Source organism: Drosophila ficusphila, unplaced genomic scaffold (genome assembly GCF_018152265.1).
Source record: "Drosophila ficusphila isolate 14025-0441.05 unplaced genomic scaffold, ASM1815226v1 contig_414, whole genome shotgun sequence".
Lineage (NCBI taxonomy): Eukaryota > Metazoa > Arthropoda > Insecta > Diptera > Drosophilidae > Drosophila > Drosophila ficusphila.
In genome coordinates, this window is record NW_025064328.1 from 13,775,891 (window position 1) to 13,793,110 (window position 17,220).

Consider the following 17,220-nt stretch of genomic DNA (forward strand, 5'->3'; position numbering starts at 1 on the left):
AGAAATGAATATGCAAGGAGCTTTTAAAGAAACAATTTTAAAGGTCGATAAAAAGTTTATTCAATTTTTACATATGTACATAGAATGACTACAGACTAAAGGTAACTGGCGACTCTTTGTTTAATAACTATCCTAAGATAAGCACTGACAAATTCGAAAATCTCACTGAAGTTCCCCCTACCCGCCCTGCACTAATCTAATGGCACTATTCGATCCTACGACCTACGTTGCTCGATGGCTGCTCCCCTCTTGCACAGGCAACGGCACAGGCATGTCGATGTGGTGCACCACCACGATTTCGCCGTTCAAGGCCTCCAGCTCTGCGGAGGACTTGTTCTCCTGGAGCTGCTCCTCCCGCCTGCTGTTCAGGTAGTACACCCCGGCCACGATCAGGCTGAACGATGTGACCGATACGAGCAGGGTGCCGTACTTGAGGCACTCCTGAATGGCATTCAGACCAAAGGTGCTTATGTACAGCGTTTGGAGGACCTGCTCCGAGAAGTCTCCCGAGGTGATCTCAATCCACATCAGCGGGAGAATGGTGGCGTTCTTCAGCCGTTCGCCCTGATCTGAAACAAGCAAATATTATGAGATAAGATTACGGGGACGAGGGAAACGAGAACCATCTTTGGCACTTACTTCGCAGGATTGGCGTCTTGTCCAACATGATGTTGATCTGGACACGGGAAGCTCCGCTAATAGGAAAGCCGAATCGAGGATGGATGTCGGCATAGGTCTGGTGGAGGTCTGCGTCTGGCTTGATGCCATCGAACTCCTCGTTAAGCACCGGGTCGCCCGTGAAGAAGTGCGGGAATGAGGGAAAGATTGGCGCGTCGCCGTAGCACTTGGTGGCGTTGATCACTCCACTGGGCAGGCAGAGCTCCGTGTTCTGGCAGTAGCAGCTGTTCGCTGGGTTTTCGGAGGGATGGGCGAACACGTCCATCGGTGTCCGGTAGCGCAGCACATCGATGTCGTTGTAGATGGTGACCTCCTTTTCGAAATGCAGCGGCACCTTGCGGCACAGCACCTGGAGGAACACGTTCACCGTACTGCGATCCTGCAGCAAATGCGGTGAGAACATTGACGGCTCGGAGCCGTCGATGCGGTTGCACTCCTCCCCCTCCCAGTAGTCCAGCTGGGGCATCCCATTGAACTGGGTAATGATGCTAAACTTGGTTATGTCGTCCTCTCCCGTGTTGAGCTGCACCGAATCCACGCTGGTGCCGTTCCGCTGGTGGAGAATCAGGGTTAACAACCTTTTACCTTACTGACCTTACTCCACTTACCGTCTGTAGGAGGCCAAATCGCCGCCTGCCTCTGCCCAGGGACTTCAACTTGATAATGCTGTCTTCATAGCCCCACAGGTAGTCGGAGACTGTGAGGTTTTTGAAGAGCGGCTCCTTGAACTGGGAGATAAAACCAAAGGCAACCAGGCGATCGAATGGCTTCATGCGCTTGACTGGTCCTGCGGCAGAAATCAGGGGCACATTGGGCACCCTGAGTACTTCGTGCTCCCCAACGGACGACTTCTCTGGCAGGAACTTGTAGGACTTGCGGTCCTGGAAAACCACGTTGTTAAGCCGATCAAAATAGTCGTGTTTAGAGCCGACTCACCCGGAAGCTAACCGTAAAGTTCTTGTTGAAGGACACTTCGTCTTTGATGGTGTGTTCCTGGTAGGTGATCGGCCCCACATCCACGACCTTTATTTTCTCGGCCCGCCCAGCCAAGTACTCATCGATGTTGGGATAGTGGAAGATGTGCGCCTTCAGTAACGTATCGTACTTGGGGTCGGGATTCAACCAACTTTTGGCGGTATCCGAGTTTTCGGCGAGAACCAATTGCTGTAGAAAAGTGAGATAGGGAAGTCTGTGCGAATACGAATGAATCAACTCACCTCCAGCATGGTGTTGTTATAGTACTCCGTGAACCACATTACGAAGAATCCGGTCACGCCGATTACAAAGAGCAAGAACATTACGCCAAGCACTGAAAAGTCAAAGCGGATTAAGCGAGCTTGCTTGGCTTTTCCGAGTGCTCTACTCACTTATCAGTGTGGCGATATCCTTGGACGTTGGCTCGCGGTTTTGCGCCTGATTGCGCAGCCCCAAGGCCTCCAGTATCATCTGCAGCACAGTGGGCTTCTCGGGTCCGGTCGACATGACGTAGCCTCCGAAGTTTCCCGTGCCCACTCCGCTCCGAGTGGAGTTCAGTGTGAGGGACTTTGTTATGTGTGGGGGCACCGGCCGATCGGACTCCTGCCTATGAGGCGAGGCTACCTCAGGTTCTGCGACGCGGGACATGTCCTGTGGCTGTGGGGGGTTGACAATCTGTCGTGGGTGGCTGAAAATATGTTGTAACTGTTTAAATGACTTGCTCTTATCATGCCCTTGTTACTTTGTTGTGCCCACAACCCTGAACCTATTTGTAATGCTTCGTGGCCTAGGCATCGAGTTGGTTGCAAATCCGAACCTTTTCATTCATGTTTCAATATAGAATGTTATCTTTATAAAGGCGAAACACGTGGCCCAAAGTGATCTGTTTGGCATGATTATAAGCTTATCAGGCTGGACTCCACGTATTTAGTAACTGGGGGTTCATTGAACACATAAGTGGGAAAAGGCACTCCTTCTTAGAACAATTAGTTTTTGACTTAATTAATACTAAATACTACCGTTTGTTGTATTGTATAATTGTCACTTTAATGGACAACTATTTAGTCATTAAATCTTTAGTCTTTAAGAAAAGTTCAATCCTTCGCGACGAACGAATTTAACCATGCGCTTACAGATGTGCTCGCGAACTAATCGGCGTTTCGATTCCAAGTGCCTTTGTTGGTCCGGCGATGGATCGGCCCGTGCTGAATTCAAAGTTCGTTTGAATCTACTTAATTCTTATCAGCAGCTCCTATAGTCTATATGCTTGGTATTTACTTACTAGCCATTAATTCATTAATCAACACATGAATATATGTATGTACATGCTTAGAGTTGAGCTTTGCCAACTATGGGGTATGTTCGGATTCGCCAACTTTGAAATCGGGTCACCGACAGGCTATAATCTGATCGTTGAAATTTTCCGATGTCCGCTCGATCTTGAACCAGAACAGGAATTTTGCAAACGATTGAGCTGATAACTACAATCTGTCTACTTTCGGTAACAGGTTCATTACTCTAAAAAGATTTATTCCAGCTCGGCTACCTGCATCCCCCTGAATATCGTAACTAGCTAATGAAAACTATTACAGGAACAAAGTCCTTTTTAATGCTAACAATTTTTAAATGTGCTTCCTGGATGCTTCTCCACTTCACTTACCCTTGGAGGGCCTTCGATCGCTTCAGCTGAAGACGTCTTTCCGAGGGTTTCGTCAGTTACAGCAAGTGGCGCTGACTGATAACGTGATGTGGGGTTACCAGGGGATTGGCGGAAGAGAGAGCTCGCGACGTGACGGAGAGGCGGAGGAGAGCGCGATCTCGCGACCAGCGTGCACTTGAAATGAGCTCCGCGGCACCAGCTGATTTTCAGGGGGGCAACGCAGGCGTGCGCGCTACGGTGGAAACGGAACCGCTCTCCCAGAGACCAACTGCACCCACACGCTTATCTGTCGCTCTCTCTCTCGCGCGCTGTTTACTCGGCTCCCCGCTTTGCACTTTCGACGACTGCCAAACATTTGGCGTCTTAATTAACAATTTCGTCGTGTTTACGCTGCCTGCGCTTCACTTTATTGGTGGTTCTCTTCGGGGCCTCCCGACCCGCTCCCCTACGATCGATGCTCCTGCGACGGGCACTACCTATGCTCTGTATCTATGTTGCGACCGACCCGCTTTGTATCTGTATCTCTATCTGCATCTGCATGGGGCATCTGGCGCTGCTGTATCTGTGTCTCTCTGCTCCGTTCTTTCTGTGCCTTGTGTTCTTTGTTCGCCTGCTTCTTTGTTTTGTAGCCGTCTCTTTTGTGGACCCGATCGCACTGGCTCTTGTCTCGATCTACGTAGCTGCAGCTGGATGAAGTCGTTGTTGTCGCTGCCTCCCGTTGTTGTTGTTGTGGCTTTAGCTAAAGGTAGAGCTATAGCTGCTGCTGGAGCTTGCGCTCGAGCTGGTTTTCCGCCCGAGCTGCACTTTCCTGCCCAGCTGAGCGGCTCCGTATCTGGAGTGCCTAGTTTCCTAGCTTCCCAGGCCACTCCAAGCGAGCAGCGAACAGCAGCAATTAAAGACGGAGACGGACTGCCTTGCGGAATTTGTTTATCTGGAGTCGAAGTGTGAGTGTGGCCCACTGCCACCGGTTGATGTTGCTGGGTTGCCGCGATTAGCTACATGCTCGCAACTGCCCACGCATTATCTGCCTGCAGGGCAACCCTACCGAGCCGATTAGATTTCGCCCGTTTCGCGCCGATCTTCGCGGGATTAGAGAGCGGGCTGGAACTGGAACTGGCACTGGCACTGGCACTTCCACTGACACTGGCACTGGTTCTGCGCTGGACTGGACTGGACGACGGTGCGTACTGGCCGCAAAACAAGTTATTACTACGACGTCGGAATCGGACGGAATCAGTGCGAGCTGGCTGCGCCGGCAGCGCAGTAGCTCCTCCTTCCTCATTCTCCGCTGCGCAGTAGCGTCGCTGCCTCTGCTCTGTCCGCTCTGCTCAACTCTGCCTCGACCGCAGTGATAAGCGGTCGGGGTGGTCAGCTACGATTCGTGATAACCGCTGGACGGCGCTGGCGCTTGCGCTTACGCCGACTGCGCTGCCCGAAAATCGGGACCTCTTGTTTACTACGTAGCAGCTTTGTGCGTGCGCGCGGGACAAAGTGCAAACTGGATCGTCGATCGTCGCGGAGACAAAGAAGCCACTCGGCGCGGAGATAGATGGAGAAAGATGCAGCACAGCCAGCTGCTCGTTCCGCTCCAGCTTCGTTTGCGCATCATTATTATCGAGTTAGGCTCGCCCGCCGATTTTGGGGGGAGGGGGGTCCACAAACAGGCTTTGTTGGCAGAACATCTTCTTTTGAACTGATGAAATTGAAACGTAGAAGGGCTTGTTAGCCGGGGGAGTAAACAAAACATTGATAGTATAATAGCATTGGCTTAATGAATACGTATAAAATCAAAAATAAACAACATCATTAATAACAAAAAAATTCCGAGATTCGGAACCACTTATCAATGGAATTGCTCCTACAACATTTATAATACATTTTCTCCCTTTTCGGCACACTGATTCTAGAAGCTTTTGTGCGATGGCTTCTGGTTTCCCCACCCACAGCCTATTTATAGGTGTGCGCTGCCTCCCAAAACAATTTAATTATCACTTAAGTACTTGAGCACCGTTCTCCCATGGGCCTGCATTTGGTTTACCCAAGCAATTATCGGGGGAGATGCACAGGCAATCCGCTAAGTGCAGGCGATCCGAAGGTGGCCCCTCGTGTTCTGATTTCGTTTCGCAACTTTCGCCTTGGAAGTATTTAAACTGGCTTATCCCCAGTTCTTGGAGTCGCAGAAAGGCCGGAAGATAAAGTACCCCCGCCAGGGCTGTGCTATTGAACCCCAGCGAGTGTGCTCAGCATTTGCTAGTTATCAGTTCCGTCAAGAGCTTACAACAATCCGCCGTTTCGAGCTCTCCCCGCCGGAGTCCCCGCCTAGTGGCCCCCGCCCCACCATCGGGTTTCGCATCAGCGCGGCTGATAGCCCCTGAACTTTTTGTTTTCCCCCGAACGGATGACGCGAATGGGACTGCGGCAGCTCGATCTGTCGTGCCAGTTAATAGCCTCCCAATACTGCTGAGCTGCCTGAAGTGCGTACCTGAGCACCCCCCTTGGGACCTGAGCTCCAAAGTGCACATTGTTGGGCTGACAGCGTAAGTGGCCTAACTCACTGAAGATTGTTAGGATCTCGCTCAGCTGCCCGTTCAGATCGTGAAAATGAGTGGGGCCATTATCTGCTAGTGCCCAGTTCCTCGACGACCGCTTACAGGAGCCTTATCACTGGGTCGGGCTTCCTATCATCAACCTGGTTGCCGGGCAGTCAAGTGCCAAACACTTCCCGAACTCTCACAAACATCAGCTTTCAACCCGACGACTGTGGAAATCGAGCGGTTCCGAAGGCGCCTCCACACACACATTCCCGCTCACCTTAATGGAACTGGATCGTTGGCCATGCAGGTGGCCAACATTCTGCATAGTAAGTCCGAAACCTTGAACGAGATCGAGTTTGACACTGCTTTAGGGGCCTAGGTGGGCCAACTGATGACACGCCACGCAGCCAAATTAACATATGCGTATGCGGCGTTGTTGTCGCCGTGTTTCTGCTATTATTTATTGCATCATTTAAAGCAACAAGTGCGCCATTTCGTACGGCAGTTTACATAAACAGAAAGGTCGCATGCAACCCGGTTAGCCTTATTGACATGCAAACTCGCCGCCAAGTCAAGCTTCGGATACGGGTCGCCAGTTGGCCGAGTGTGTGTGGTTGGACTTGGCGTGGAATGTCACGAACTTTTTCGGCCAGAGCCACTGCTCAGCTTATCTAGAATTGTGAATTATGTAGGATGGGGCAGAGATGATAGGGAAAGTCAGCTGTTTCAACGGTTAAAAATCATCATGTTGATAATCAACTTAAAGATTGTCTCATTGTCCGATATGTATCAGTCGTCATTATAACTAAAAGTGAAGAGGAAAAATATTTTATAAAAATTGTAGAAAAACTATTTATTGCCGAAGTTTATATACCCGTGCAGGCCTTAAATATGTCGAACAAACCACATTAAGCTATGTCGATTTTTCTATTAAGTTTCTACATTTTTAACGATATGACAGCTATATGCTATAGTCCTCAGATTTTTATCAAAATTGATTCGAAATTCGAGAATCATTAGAAAACTCTACATTCCAAAAATTATGCTTGTTTTGATAAAAAACAACAATGGTATAATTTTTTCCAAAAAAAATTGCATAAAATCATTAAAAAAGCTTTGTTTTTTGTCTATATCTCTATAAATACTGAGCTAAATATTAAATGTCATGTACCGATGAATTCGTAATACAATTCTGAATAACACCTAAAATTGTTGAAATTTGGCGTTCCAAAAATGCGAAAATGGGGAGAAAATGATTTTTTTTAATCATCCAAATAGTGATAGGGCTGGTTAACTTTGGTCATAAGGTGCTCAAACCCGTGTTTGCTTCCGCTGTATGTCAATATTTGGCCATATTACAACCAAAAAACCCGTAAAAATATAGTGTTTTTTACTAAAATTGTCAACTATTCTTTTCCAAATCAGTTTTTTTCAACTAACTAAAGGATAAGTAAAGTGACAATTAAATTACATTCGGTGGCATAGATAGTTGGGCTTCTCTGATTTCCAAAACTATACTTTGTTTGGCTGTAATTTGTTTTCTTGATTCAAGAATTATTAAAAAACTACATATTTTTTCCATTATTTATATTTTTTGATCCTTCCTATGGCAGCTATATCATATAGTCAACCGGTTTTGATCCAATTTAATTCGAAATTCGATAGCAGTTTTTTGTTCGATCTCTCGTATGGGAGCTATCCGATATAGTCACCCGATCCGCCCCGTTCCGACTTATATAAAACGTGAAAAAACTACACAACTTTTGGTAAAGTTCCAGCAAATTAGCTTTAAAACTAATTTAGAATCAGACATACGGACAGACGTATTTCGTATTCGGATTGTGATGCTGATCAAGAATATATATAATAATATATAAACTCTGATTCACCTGGGAAAGTATTTCACCTGCTTACCCAGAACTTCAGTTGTGGAAATAAAAGCAGCTGGGCAATTCCTTGAATAGCGTTAGTGCCATTGATTTCCCCAAGCTGATTTGTTAGGCAAATGCAGCGAGTTTCTGTTGCTGCTGTTTCCACAGCTGGGTTGGCGGACTTCCCGAACCCGATTACGCCCAGCCTGGCTGTTTGGCAATGCTTCGATTCTGAGTAGGCAGCACGGGCCTTTCGCAATGCGGCACAAAGCTCCTTTGGCAATAACAATAATTTGCGATCGCCGGAGCCGTCAGCTTTGCATACATTCTTTGGCTGCAACCTGTCGTCGCTCGCTGGCAAGTGGATGCGGTGGTGCTGGGTTTGGCAACCACCCGTGAGTCACTTGCCACAGCAACCAACAACTAACCAGCGACCACGAGAAAAGCAGCAGCAGTGGCTCATATCATAATCGCAGCTGGTGGACGAGTGTTAGTGAGGCAATCAATGGGATTTTCGGAGTGAGCAGCATAAACGGAACGCGCAACGCAACGCAACGCAACAAAACTAAACGAAACGAAAGACTTCAATGCAAGGCAACAAACTTGTTTATCGGCCTGGGCCAAACTCCAAAACAGCGGCCGCCGCATGGGCCGCCTCACCCGATTCCTCAGCCGATGCCCAAGCCGATGCCGATGCCTAAGCCGCTGCCTGAGCCGATGCCGATCCGCCCGAGCTTCGATCGCATGCGCTGCATTAAGCAAAGCTCCCGCTCGCTGGCTTACTCTCGCTTTTGCTACCTGCCAACTGGCGACGGGCGACGGACTGTGGTGGTGGGCTGTGGTGCGGTCTGCCTACCTGTTTATCAGGTTTCTGAGTTTCGCTTTGTCGCAACGCCACGCGAAGCGAGCTTCTGGCTCTGGCCGAGCTTTCGCCGCCTGAACATCTTACGTTGGGGGGCCACTCCAAGACGGCGACTTCAGTTACTCGGCGGCACTGCTAGCGATCGAGACGTTTACGTTTTCCGGCGGTTGCTCCACATTCCCTGCTCACCGTTCGCCGTTCGCCGTTCGCCGCTCACTGTTCGCTGTTCCCTGTTCACCGTTCTTCGTTCACCGTCCACCGATCGCTGATAGCCGTTCACCGTTCATTGTGCACCTTCCACGCTCCAGTCCGGGTCCAAGATTCTCGGCTTGCACATCGATCGGACCGCCGCCAGTCCGTGTAACCGCCGATCCCAGTGTGAGTGAGTGAGTTAGTGAGTGAGTGAGTGTGGCCTGGCCACTTGGCAGTGCCTTCGAAACCTGCCGCACCAGGTAGCAGCCACGCGCTGTGGCAGCCAGCGAGCAGCGATCAAGAGTGCTGGGGCAGCAGTCGCATTCCTGGGCGCCGCCGGACTGCAGCCGGAGTTCGATTGCCGTCTCCGGCCGATCGGAGGCAAGCCCTTGGCCCCAGCAGCAGCAGTCGCGTCCCTGCCCCCCACTGCGACTCTTGTTGCCACTGCCACTGCGACTGCGAATGCGACTGCTAAAGCGACTTCAATCGGAGCGCTGGTTGAGCAAGACCTTGCCCAGTCAGCCAAAATGAAACCACTTCGACAGCGAGTTCGCTTGGCAGCGCTCAAAAGCGGAAAATCATTGAATTATGCTTTGGGGGCTTCGGTCTTGTTTTTGTTTGTGTTTCTGTGCTGCCTCCGCGGCTAAACGCCGTCCGCGGCCCTGCCAAAAGCGCATTTGATGTACGTGCATAGTTTTATGATTACTTGTGTGGAAAAAGTGAAATTTCGCTCTGCACTCCACTCGATCTGCCACGAAGCAGCGGCTCAAAGCGGCGTTAAGTAAAAAGTTAGCCAAAACACACATCCACGATGAGTCGCGAGATCCGAGATCCGAAATTAAGCATGCGCAGGCAAGAAACCCTAAGATAAATACTCGTAAATAAATAAATAGAGGGCCCGCAAGCTTTTGACCACATAACGATGACGATTATGCGAAGGTTGCAGCAGCCCGGCCAAGAGCTTTGGGCCATCTTCATCGCCTCGTTTGGTTGGCCGCTGTGGCCAGTTGGTCATAAAGTTGAGGTGACAGTGGCCTGGCTTTGTCTCCGCCTGCTGTTGACACATTTCACTGCGAAAGCAGCCGCGATCAAGACGCTGCCCCTGCACCTCCCCTCCGGCGAACTGACCCACTGCGGGTCCAAGATGAGCCACTCCAGGCCGCACATGTCTGTCACGCCATCGGCGACGACTCCGCGCTGTTTAGGGCCCCAATTGGAAACACATTTCGTTGCGTATCAGCAAATGCAGCCCGGGCACGACAAACTGGCAGGTGAATTGCCGCTTTTTCGGACGGTCAGTGTCACAGTAGCCATAATCAGCGACAGTCAAGGCTTATGGGGAATCAAAGCCGCAAATACCCTCTAAAACGACTCGCTATCAAGCCAGGTTCAAGTTTTCACTGAAGTGGCTGAGGTTCATCCCTCATAAAATCTAAAATTCCGGAGTCGATAGATGCAAGCGTCTTGTAGATAATGAAACAATCATTCCAGAAACATCCTCCAACCCATAGAAAAATGACCAATTTCAAACTAGCACTGGTTTCTTGACAACCATCACAGTTGGTGGGTCGACCAGCCGTGATACCCTTCGCTAGGGTACCAGATCCCAAATTGGGTCAGGGTAATTGCTTACACTAAATAGCTACTACCGCTTGTGGTTGTTGTTGTTGTTGTTGTTATTATTGTTGTTGTTGTTGCGGCTTTGTGCAACACTTAAACGCAGTGAAATTGTAAGACGGCTCAGCCCGATCTGCGATCTCTGCGCCACCAAGCCGATCAGAGCAAGCGGCGGATGTCTTCACCGCGATTCCGCTTTCAGTTCAATTCATACAAAACGTGTGTTTAGAAAGTAAGTTTCTATTGAAGTTTGGATTCTGGCCAGTCAGGCAGTCAGGCTGCCAGCCAGCCAGCTGCTAATTGAACGGCCCCAACAAGTGAAACCAAAAATAAACGAAACTATTACATCAGCTATCGCATTTCGTTGGAATGCCGAAAAGCCAGGCGTTATTTGCGGCAAGGTGTTGTTGTTGTTGCACCGGACTGCCGCCTCTGGTCTGGAGTGGAGTTTCGCATTCGCCGGATTTGCATTTGCATTCGGAGTTTGATAAGAGCGGCTCAAGTTCTGGAGTAAGCGTAAACAGTTGTCCGCGTTGAGTCACTCCAGTGCGCCAGGGGTCTGGGCAAACACTTGCACCGACTACTCAGATCCCGGGCAGTGAGCAATCCGAAGGGTCGGACCAAAGCCACCCAGTGGGCCGTGAACGCAGATGCCAATTAGCAGGCAAACAAACGGCCGAGAGTCGAGAGTTGAGAATATGGGGCCCCGTCCCCGAATATCGAATCACTGATTGATGGCCTAGCTAAGCGATCGTCGCCGAAAATTCATTTGAGGTGAAATAATTATTGTTTAATTAGTATTCAATGGTCGTCGGCAGCGGCGATGCCAACAATGGTGGATCCGACGCCCTGCTCAATGAGCCAGCCAGCCAGGCATTTGAGCCAGCTTGAGCTCGGCGAGCTTCGCGGAGTCGGAGGCGGCGGCAGCGGCGTAGAAGTGCGACCTTGTGGCGCTCCGAAAGCGCAGTAAACTCGGCAAATAATAAACTTCGCGGCTGTGTGTGTGTGTTGATAGGGTAGAGCGAACTCAAAGTACAAAGTTTAACGCTTTTAGCTGAAACGACGGAGAAGCCATAAAGCCCCTGGCCATTTCCGCGGGCATCCAAGAATCGGAGTCCGATTATCGCAGCTCGTTCTCGGAGGGGCGGACGTGCCGTAGGCTCCATCTGGAGTTGGACCATCCCACCGCCCCGATAAGCGGCCGTTTGTATGCAATTCGCCTCAAATCGAACCCAAGTGAGCCGCAATTAAAGCGCTTCTATTGTCTCCGGCCGTGCGACGCCTGCGAATGGCCCTCTGGCCATTAGCCGAAATCCATTTGGCCCCTCTTATGCGCTTTGTTATACCCTTGCAGAGCAAAAGGGTATTATAATTTCAGTCAGAAGTTTGCAACGCAGTGAAGGAGACACCTCAGACCCCATAAAGTATATATATTCTTGATCAGCATCACCATCTGAATCGAAATATGTATGTACGTCTGTCCGTCTGTCCGTCTGTCCGTCGGTCCGTCTGTCCGTCTGTCCGTCTGTCCGTCTGTCCGTCTGTCTGTTTCTATGTAAACTAGTCTCTCAGTTTTAAAGCTATCTTGCTGAAACTTTCCCAAAAGTTGTGTAGCTATTGCACGCAGTATATATGTCGGAACGGGCCGGATCGGCCGACTATATCGGATAGCTCCCATACGAGAGAATGAAATAAAAAATTCTCACGCCGTTGTTTTTGATCAGATCGACTTGAATTCTTCAAGATGCCGTTTTCTAACTACTATTGAATTTCGGTTTAAATTTGATCAAAATCGGATAACTCTATCATATAGCTGCCATAGGTGAGATCGAAAAATATATATAGAATTAATGGAAATAAATTGATAACATCGTTGTTTTTTATCCTACGAGCATGATTTTTTGAATATCAAGTTTTTTAACTACTCTTATATTGATAAAAAAATTTCATAAAAATCGGACAACTATATCTTATAGCTGCCATAGGAAAGATCGGAAAATCTATATTGAAATAACAGAAATAAAATTATAACATCGTTGTTTTTCATCAGGCAAGTATGGTTTTTGGAATATAGAGTTTTGTTACGATTCTTGAATTACGAATTAAATTTGAACAAAATCGGACAACTATATCATATAGCTCCCATATAGTCGAAAATATGGAAAATGAATAGAAAAATCGTCATAGCTTCGATGTTGTTAGGCCTTATGCATTTTGTTCGACATATTTGAGATCTGCAAGGGTATATAAGCTTCGGCTTGCCGAAGCTAGCTTCCTTTCTTGTTTGTTATTTATTTCGGCTCCGTTTATGAATATGAATAATGGCAGACGCGCTCCGCCTGGAAATGTCGATAGTAAAACGTTTTGCTCTACGCACGAAGCAGCCAAGTGCCTGATGTATGGTTGCGATTGCGATTGCGCAGCAGTCAAGGTCTTCGGGTTAGAGCCTGTCGGCCCATTAAAAAGCGCTTAATGGCCCAAGGTCCGCCTGCCAGGAAGGGCGCACCAAGAGCGCCGAGTCGAAGGTTCTGGAGTCGGCCCCAGATCGGCTTTTCGCCATTGTGCTGTGGCAAATCAGCTTTCGGCCGAATCGCTCGCACAGCCACAACGCGATGTCAAAAGAGCTCAAGGCTGCACGCCCCAAAACGTGTCTGGGGCCTCTGCATCTCTGAGTTCTGGTGGCAGAGTGGGAAAAGAAAGAGTGCGGGTAGAGGGGGTGATCATGGGAGCCAATGTCGCACAGCGCACTGATCGAGATGTGGTATTGAATGATTACTTTCCTGTTTATCTGGCTGCCACTGGCAATTAGAGATTAACGAGTCGCGACTACGATTCAACCGGTATTCCGGCTAGTCCGTCCATGTATCTCTAGGTCTCCGTGGAAACAAAGCGATTTGGTATTCATATAATTTTGATTTGCATTTTAGTTAACAACTGCAAGGCGGTCTGCTATCGACTACCAGCCCGACCGCCCCAAACATCGAGTGCGTCAACATGAACGGCCCTAAGCACAAGTTTTGCACAAAGCTCTCGAGCACCTATCTAAGAAAATGGTGTAAGTATTCCCCTGCTAGATAAGCCTGAGTGTTAAGCCTTAGCATATAATTGGATAACTGCACCACACTTTTCCCATGGAATCGCAAATACATCATATACTCTATCGAGTTCCAAAATTCCACGTGCCTCGCTCTGCTCTTGAAGTTATTTGTCCGATTTGTCCGACTGGTTAGACTGGTATGCGAGTGGAAGCGTTGTTTATTATTATTATAAATTACGTATGGTATGGATTGGATGTCCGATAACTTCCTAGTTACCCTAGCTACCTTTGCTAGTTACTCCCCACTTATGACATGTACATTCCGTGCCGTAACCTTCCAGAGGTCTTCTGCCAGGGATACTCCGGATCCGGTTATAGTTCTAAGTAGACTTTCCAGTTCTATAATTCGCTTGCAATTACTCAATCAGAACTAATTGGGCGTATTTATAGATAATAGGCTATCTCAGAACCGATAGTTAAAGGTCAAAGGGTAAGTGATTCACTCGATATGTTCGATCGGCGCTGTATAAATATTTATGTCGCACATCCAGTGGATGCAGCCGAGCCCATCCAATACCAAGTGACTCATCCCAATCACCCAGTAATTTATGCGTGCGGTGAACAATTGCTGAACAATCCGATTTGATTTCGCAGGGATCACGATCGTCATAGCGGCGACGCTGATAATTGGCGGCATTGTGGTGGCCTGTGAGTTCTCCGTGCTGATCGACGCAGTCGTGGACCGCATGGTGGCCCTGCGTCCCGGAGCCAAGACCTTCGGCTGGTGGGCCAAGCCGCCGGTGGAGCCGAGGATCAGTCTGTACATCTACAACGTGACCAACGCCGACGACTTCCTCAGCAACGGCTCCAAGGCCATTGTCGACGAGGTGGGGCCCTACGTCTACAGGTAGGTGGTCTCGCCCTCATCCGACACGACACCCTCTCATCCGACACCCTCTCATCCGATCCCCTCTCAAACGATACCCCGCAGTGAGACCTGGGAGAAGGTGAACATCGTGGAGAACGACAATGGCACGCTGAGCTACAACCTGCGCAAGATCTACTCCTTCCGCGAGGACCTCTCCGTGGGCCCAGAGGACGACGTGGTGATCGTGCCCAACATCCCCATGCTGAGTGCCACCTCGCAGAGCAAGCACGCCGCCAGGTGAGTGACCCACTGATCCCCCCTCTGAGTAGGAGTTGTGGCTAACAACGCGCTTCCCGCTTCCCCCGTTCGAGTTCAGGTTCCTGCGTTTGGCCATGGCCAGCATCATGGACATCCTGAAGATCAAGCCCTTCGTCCAGGTGTCCGTGGGCCAGCTGCTCTGGGGCTACGAGGACCCGCTGCTCAAGCTGGCCAAGGACGTGGTGCCCAAGGAGCAGAAGCTGCCCTACGAGGAGTTCGGTCTGCTGTACGGCAAGAACGGCACCTCCTCCGACCGCGTCACCGTCAACACCGGCGTGGACAACATCGAGCGGTACGGCATCATCGACAACTTCAACGGGCGCACCCACCTGCCCCACTGGACCACCGATACGTGCAACTCGCTGGCGGGCACCGACGGCTCCATCTTCCCCCGCACATCGACCACGACCGCATCCTGTACGTGTACGACAAGGACCTGTGCCGCCTGCTGCCGCTGGTGTTCGAGCAGGAGGTGATGACCGCCAACGAAGTGCCCGGCTACCGCTTCACCCCGCCGGAGTGGGTCTTCGCCGACGTGGACCGCCACCCGGACAACATGTGCTTCTGCCCCGCCGGCAAGCCCTCTTGCTCCCCCAACGGACTCTTCAACGTCTCCCTGTGCCAGTACGGTAAGTACTCGGAAAAGCTCTTTCCGATAATTGCTAACCACGAGGTGCTCCGCAGACTCCCCGATCATGCTCAGCTTCCCGCACTTCTACCTGGCCGACGACAGCCTGCGGACGCAAGTGGAGGGCATCTCGCCGCCCATGAAGGAAAAGCACCAGTTCTTCTTCGACGTCCAGCCCGTAAGACCCAACTCCCCATCCCGCCCGTTTCGAGTCTCTAATCCTCTGTGTCCACAGAAAATGGGAACCACTCTGCGCGTGCGCGCCCGCATCCAGATCAACTTGGCCGTCAGCCAGGTGTTCGACATCAAGCAGGTGGCCAACTTCCCCGACATCATCTTCCCCATCCTCTGGTTCGAGGAGGGCATCGACCGCCTGCCCAACGAGGTCACCGACCTGATGCGCTTCGCCGAGCAGGTGCCGCCCAAGATCCGCGTGGCGCTCATCGTGGGCCTGTGCACCCTGGGCGCGATCCTGCTGCTGCTGTCGACCTTCTGCCTGATCCGCAACTCGCACCGGCAGAGCACCCTGCACCTGGAGGGCTCCAACTACCTGGCCACCGCCCAGGTGGACATGAACAAGAAGCAGAACAAGGATAACCAACCCGCCAGATACTAGGCGCTCTAGTCGGGATCTGGTCGCAGTCCGAGGGTCTCTGGGTGTCTTAGATTAGGTTAAGAGTTAGCTAGGAGCTGGAACCCACTTCCACCCACTTCACCCAATCCCAATCACCCATCCCAACCCATCCCAATTAACCCATCCCATCCCCGAAGTGGAATGTGCGTCTCTGTAGTTTAGCTGAAATGGAGCTGGGAAGACTTGTATGTATTGTATGTGTATCTGTATCTGTATCTGTATCTGTATCTGTATCTATTGTATTGTATGTAGGTTACCTTTGTAAGTAAGCGTTATGAAAATTTTGAAGCGTAGCCTTACGAAGCAGTCGTGATCGCTTAAAGGCTCAAAGCTTCGACTTAGAACTCGATTTGTTATACCAAAACAGAAGCCGATCCCACACCTGCTTGCTACCCTGTTGAAATTGAAATTTTATGTCCAGACATTCCAGTCACAAAAGTGGAAACGTTTCTCAAATAAAGCCAAGTTCAGTCCTCGAATAGCAATGTGCCTCATTAGACAAAATGCGATACAAACTTGGCGAAGAAAATGTCTATTGCAAATAATGTGTACCATAAACAACGATATTGTTTCAATTATCCAACCACAATCCATATATGCTTCGAAAGCTTGATAATGATTGGAATTGAAGGTTATCCTTAAATACACTAAATTAATTCGCAATTATAGTATACTTCTGCAAACATTTCTTTGCCAATAAGTTTTTCTGGTGGGTTTGTTAATATTGTGGAATGGAATTTTTATACAAACGAATATCAAGTATCCGACAAAACGTGGATTGAACTTCTTAATATAGTATTTGGCGGGATCTTGTCACTTGAGCAATTTTCAAGTAGGTGATATAGCTGCAGTAATTTGATTCGACTTCCCAAAAGTATGCAATCTTAAACTTGTGGTTCCAAGAAAAGTGAATCTGGTGATGACTATCATTTACATTAAAACGTTTGCAGGTATTTTTCAGAGTTCACAATGGCGCAATAAGGCATTAGATGCAAACGAGATTCTAGTTTCTGTGTGATCAGGGCTTTTAAGTATATATTAATATACATAGTATCATAAGGTTACAGGTTAGCGATCAATTGAACCAACTAAATACTAGGACCCCCAGGGCCCGTTATCACCGTTCAAAACTTTCAGTGGTTTCATTACGAACTTGTCCTCGAACCTTGAAAGTGGACATTTGGTCCAGACCGGATTTGGCAGAAGAGGCTATTAATACGTCTATTAATACGCTCTGCCGAGCTTGGACAAGACCAGACAGCCGAGCTGAGTCCAGACTTTAATGGCAAGTCATTTGTTTCGCTGCACGTTTGACTGCCGGAGACACTGATAAGAGCCACTGCTCT

At 49.4% G+C, this 17,220-nt stretch overlaps 2 protein-coding genes across 4 annotated transcripts; one reads left to right on the top strand and one right to left on the bottom strand.

Annotated features, from left to right (window-relative positions):
- Positions 1-35: 35 nt before the first annotated feature.
- On the bottom strand, positions 36-4,571 carry LOC108090712 (scavenger receptor class B member 1). Of its 3 annotated transcripts, none has more exons than XM_017189508.2 (7): positions 3,314-4,571; positions 2,046-2,358; positions 1,896-1,987; positions 1,615-1,842; positions 1,287-1,559; positions 640-1,231; positions 36-569 (listed from the first exon to the last, which is right to left on the bottom strand). In XM_017189508.2, exons 2-7 carry the CDS (start codon positions 2,299-2,301, stop codon positions 223-225), a joined length of 1,788 nt encoding a protein of 595 aa, XP_017044997.1. In that variant the 5' UTR covers positions 2,302-2,358; positions 3,314-4,571; the 3' UTR covers positions 36-222. The 3 variants fall into 3 exon arrangements, with proteins under 3 accessions (XP_017044997.1, XP_017044996.1, XP_017044998.1); XM_017189507.2 differs by having other exon boundaries at positions 2,046-2,341; positions 3,314-4,565; XM_017189509.2 differs by lacking the exon at positions 3,314-4,571 and adding an exon at positions 2,673-2,804 and having other exon boundaries at positions 2,046-2,341.
- Positions 4,572-6,038: 1,467 nt separating this feature from the next.
- LOC108090713 (lysosome membrane protein 2) lies at positions 6,039-16,559 on the top strand. The gene is given in 9 exon segments (XM_017189510.2): positions 6,039-6,173; positions 13,317-13,358; positions 13,361-13,444; positions 14,081-14,333; positions 14,418-14,591; positions 14,671-14,996; positions 14,999-15,241; positions 15,297-15,418; positions 15,476-16,559. Coding segments are annotated over 9 exon segments (1,650 nt in total). The 5' UTR covers positions 6,039-6,148; the 3' UTR covers positions 15,857-16,559.
- The last annotated feature ends 661 nt before the right edge of the window (positions 16,560-17,220 follow it).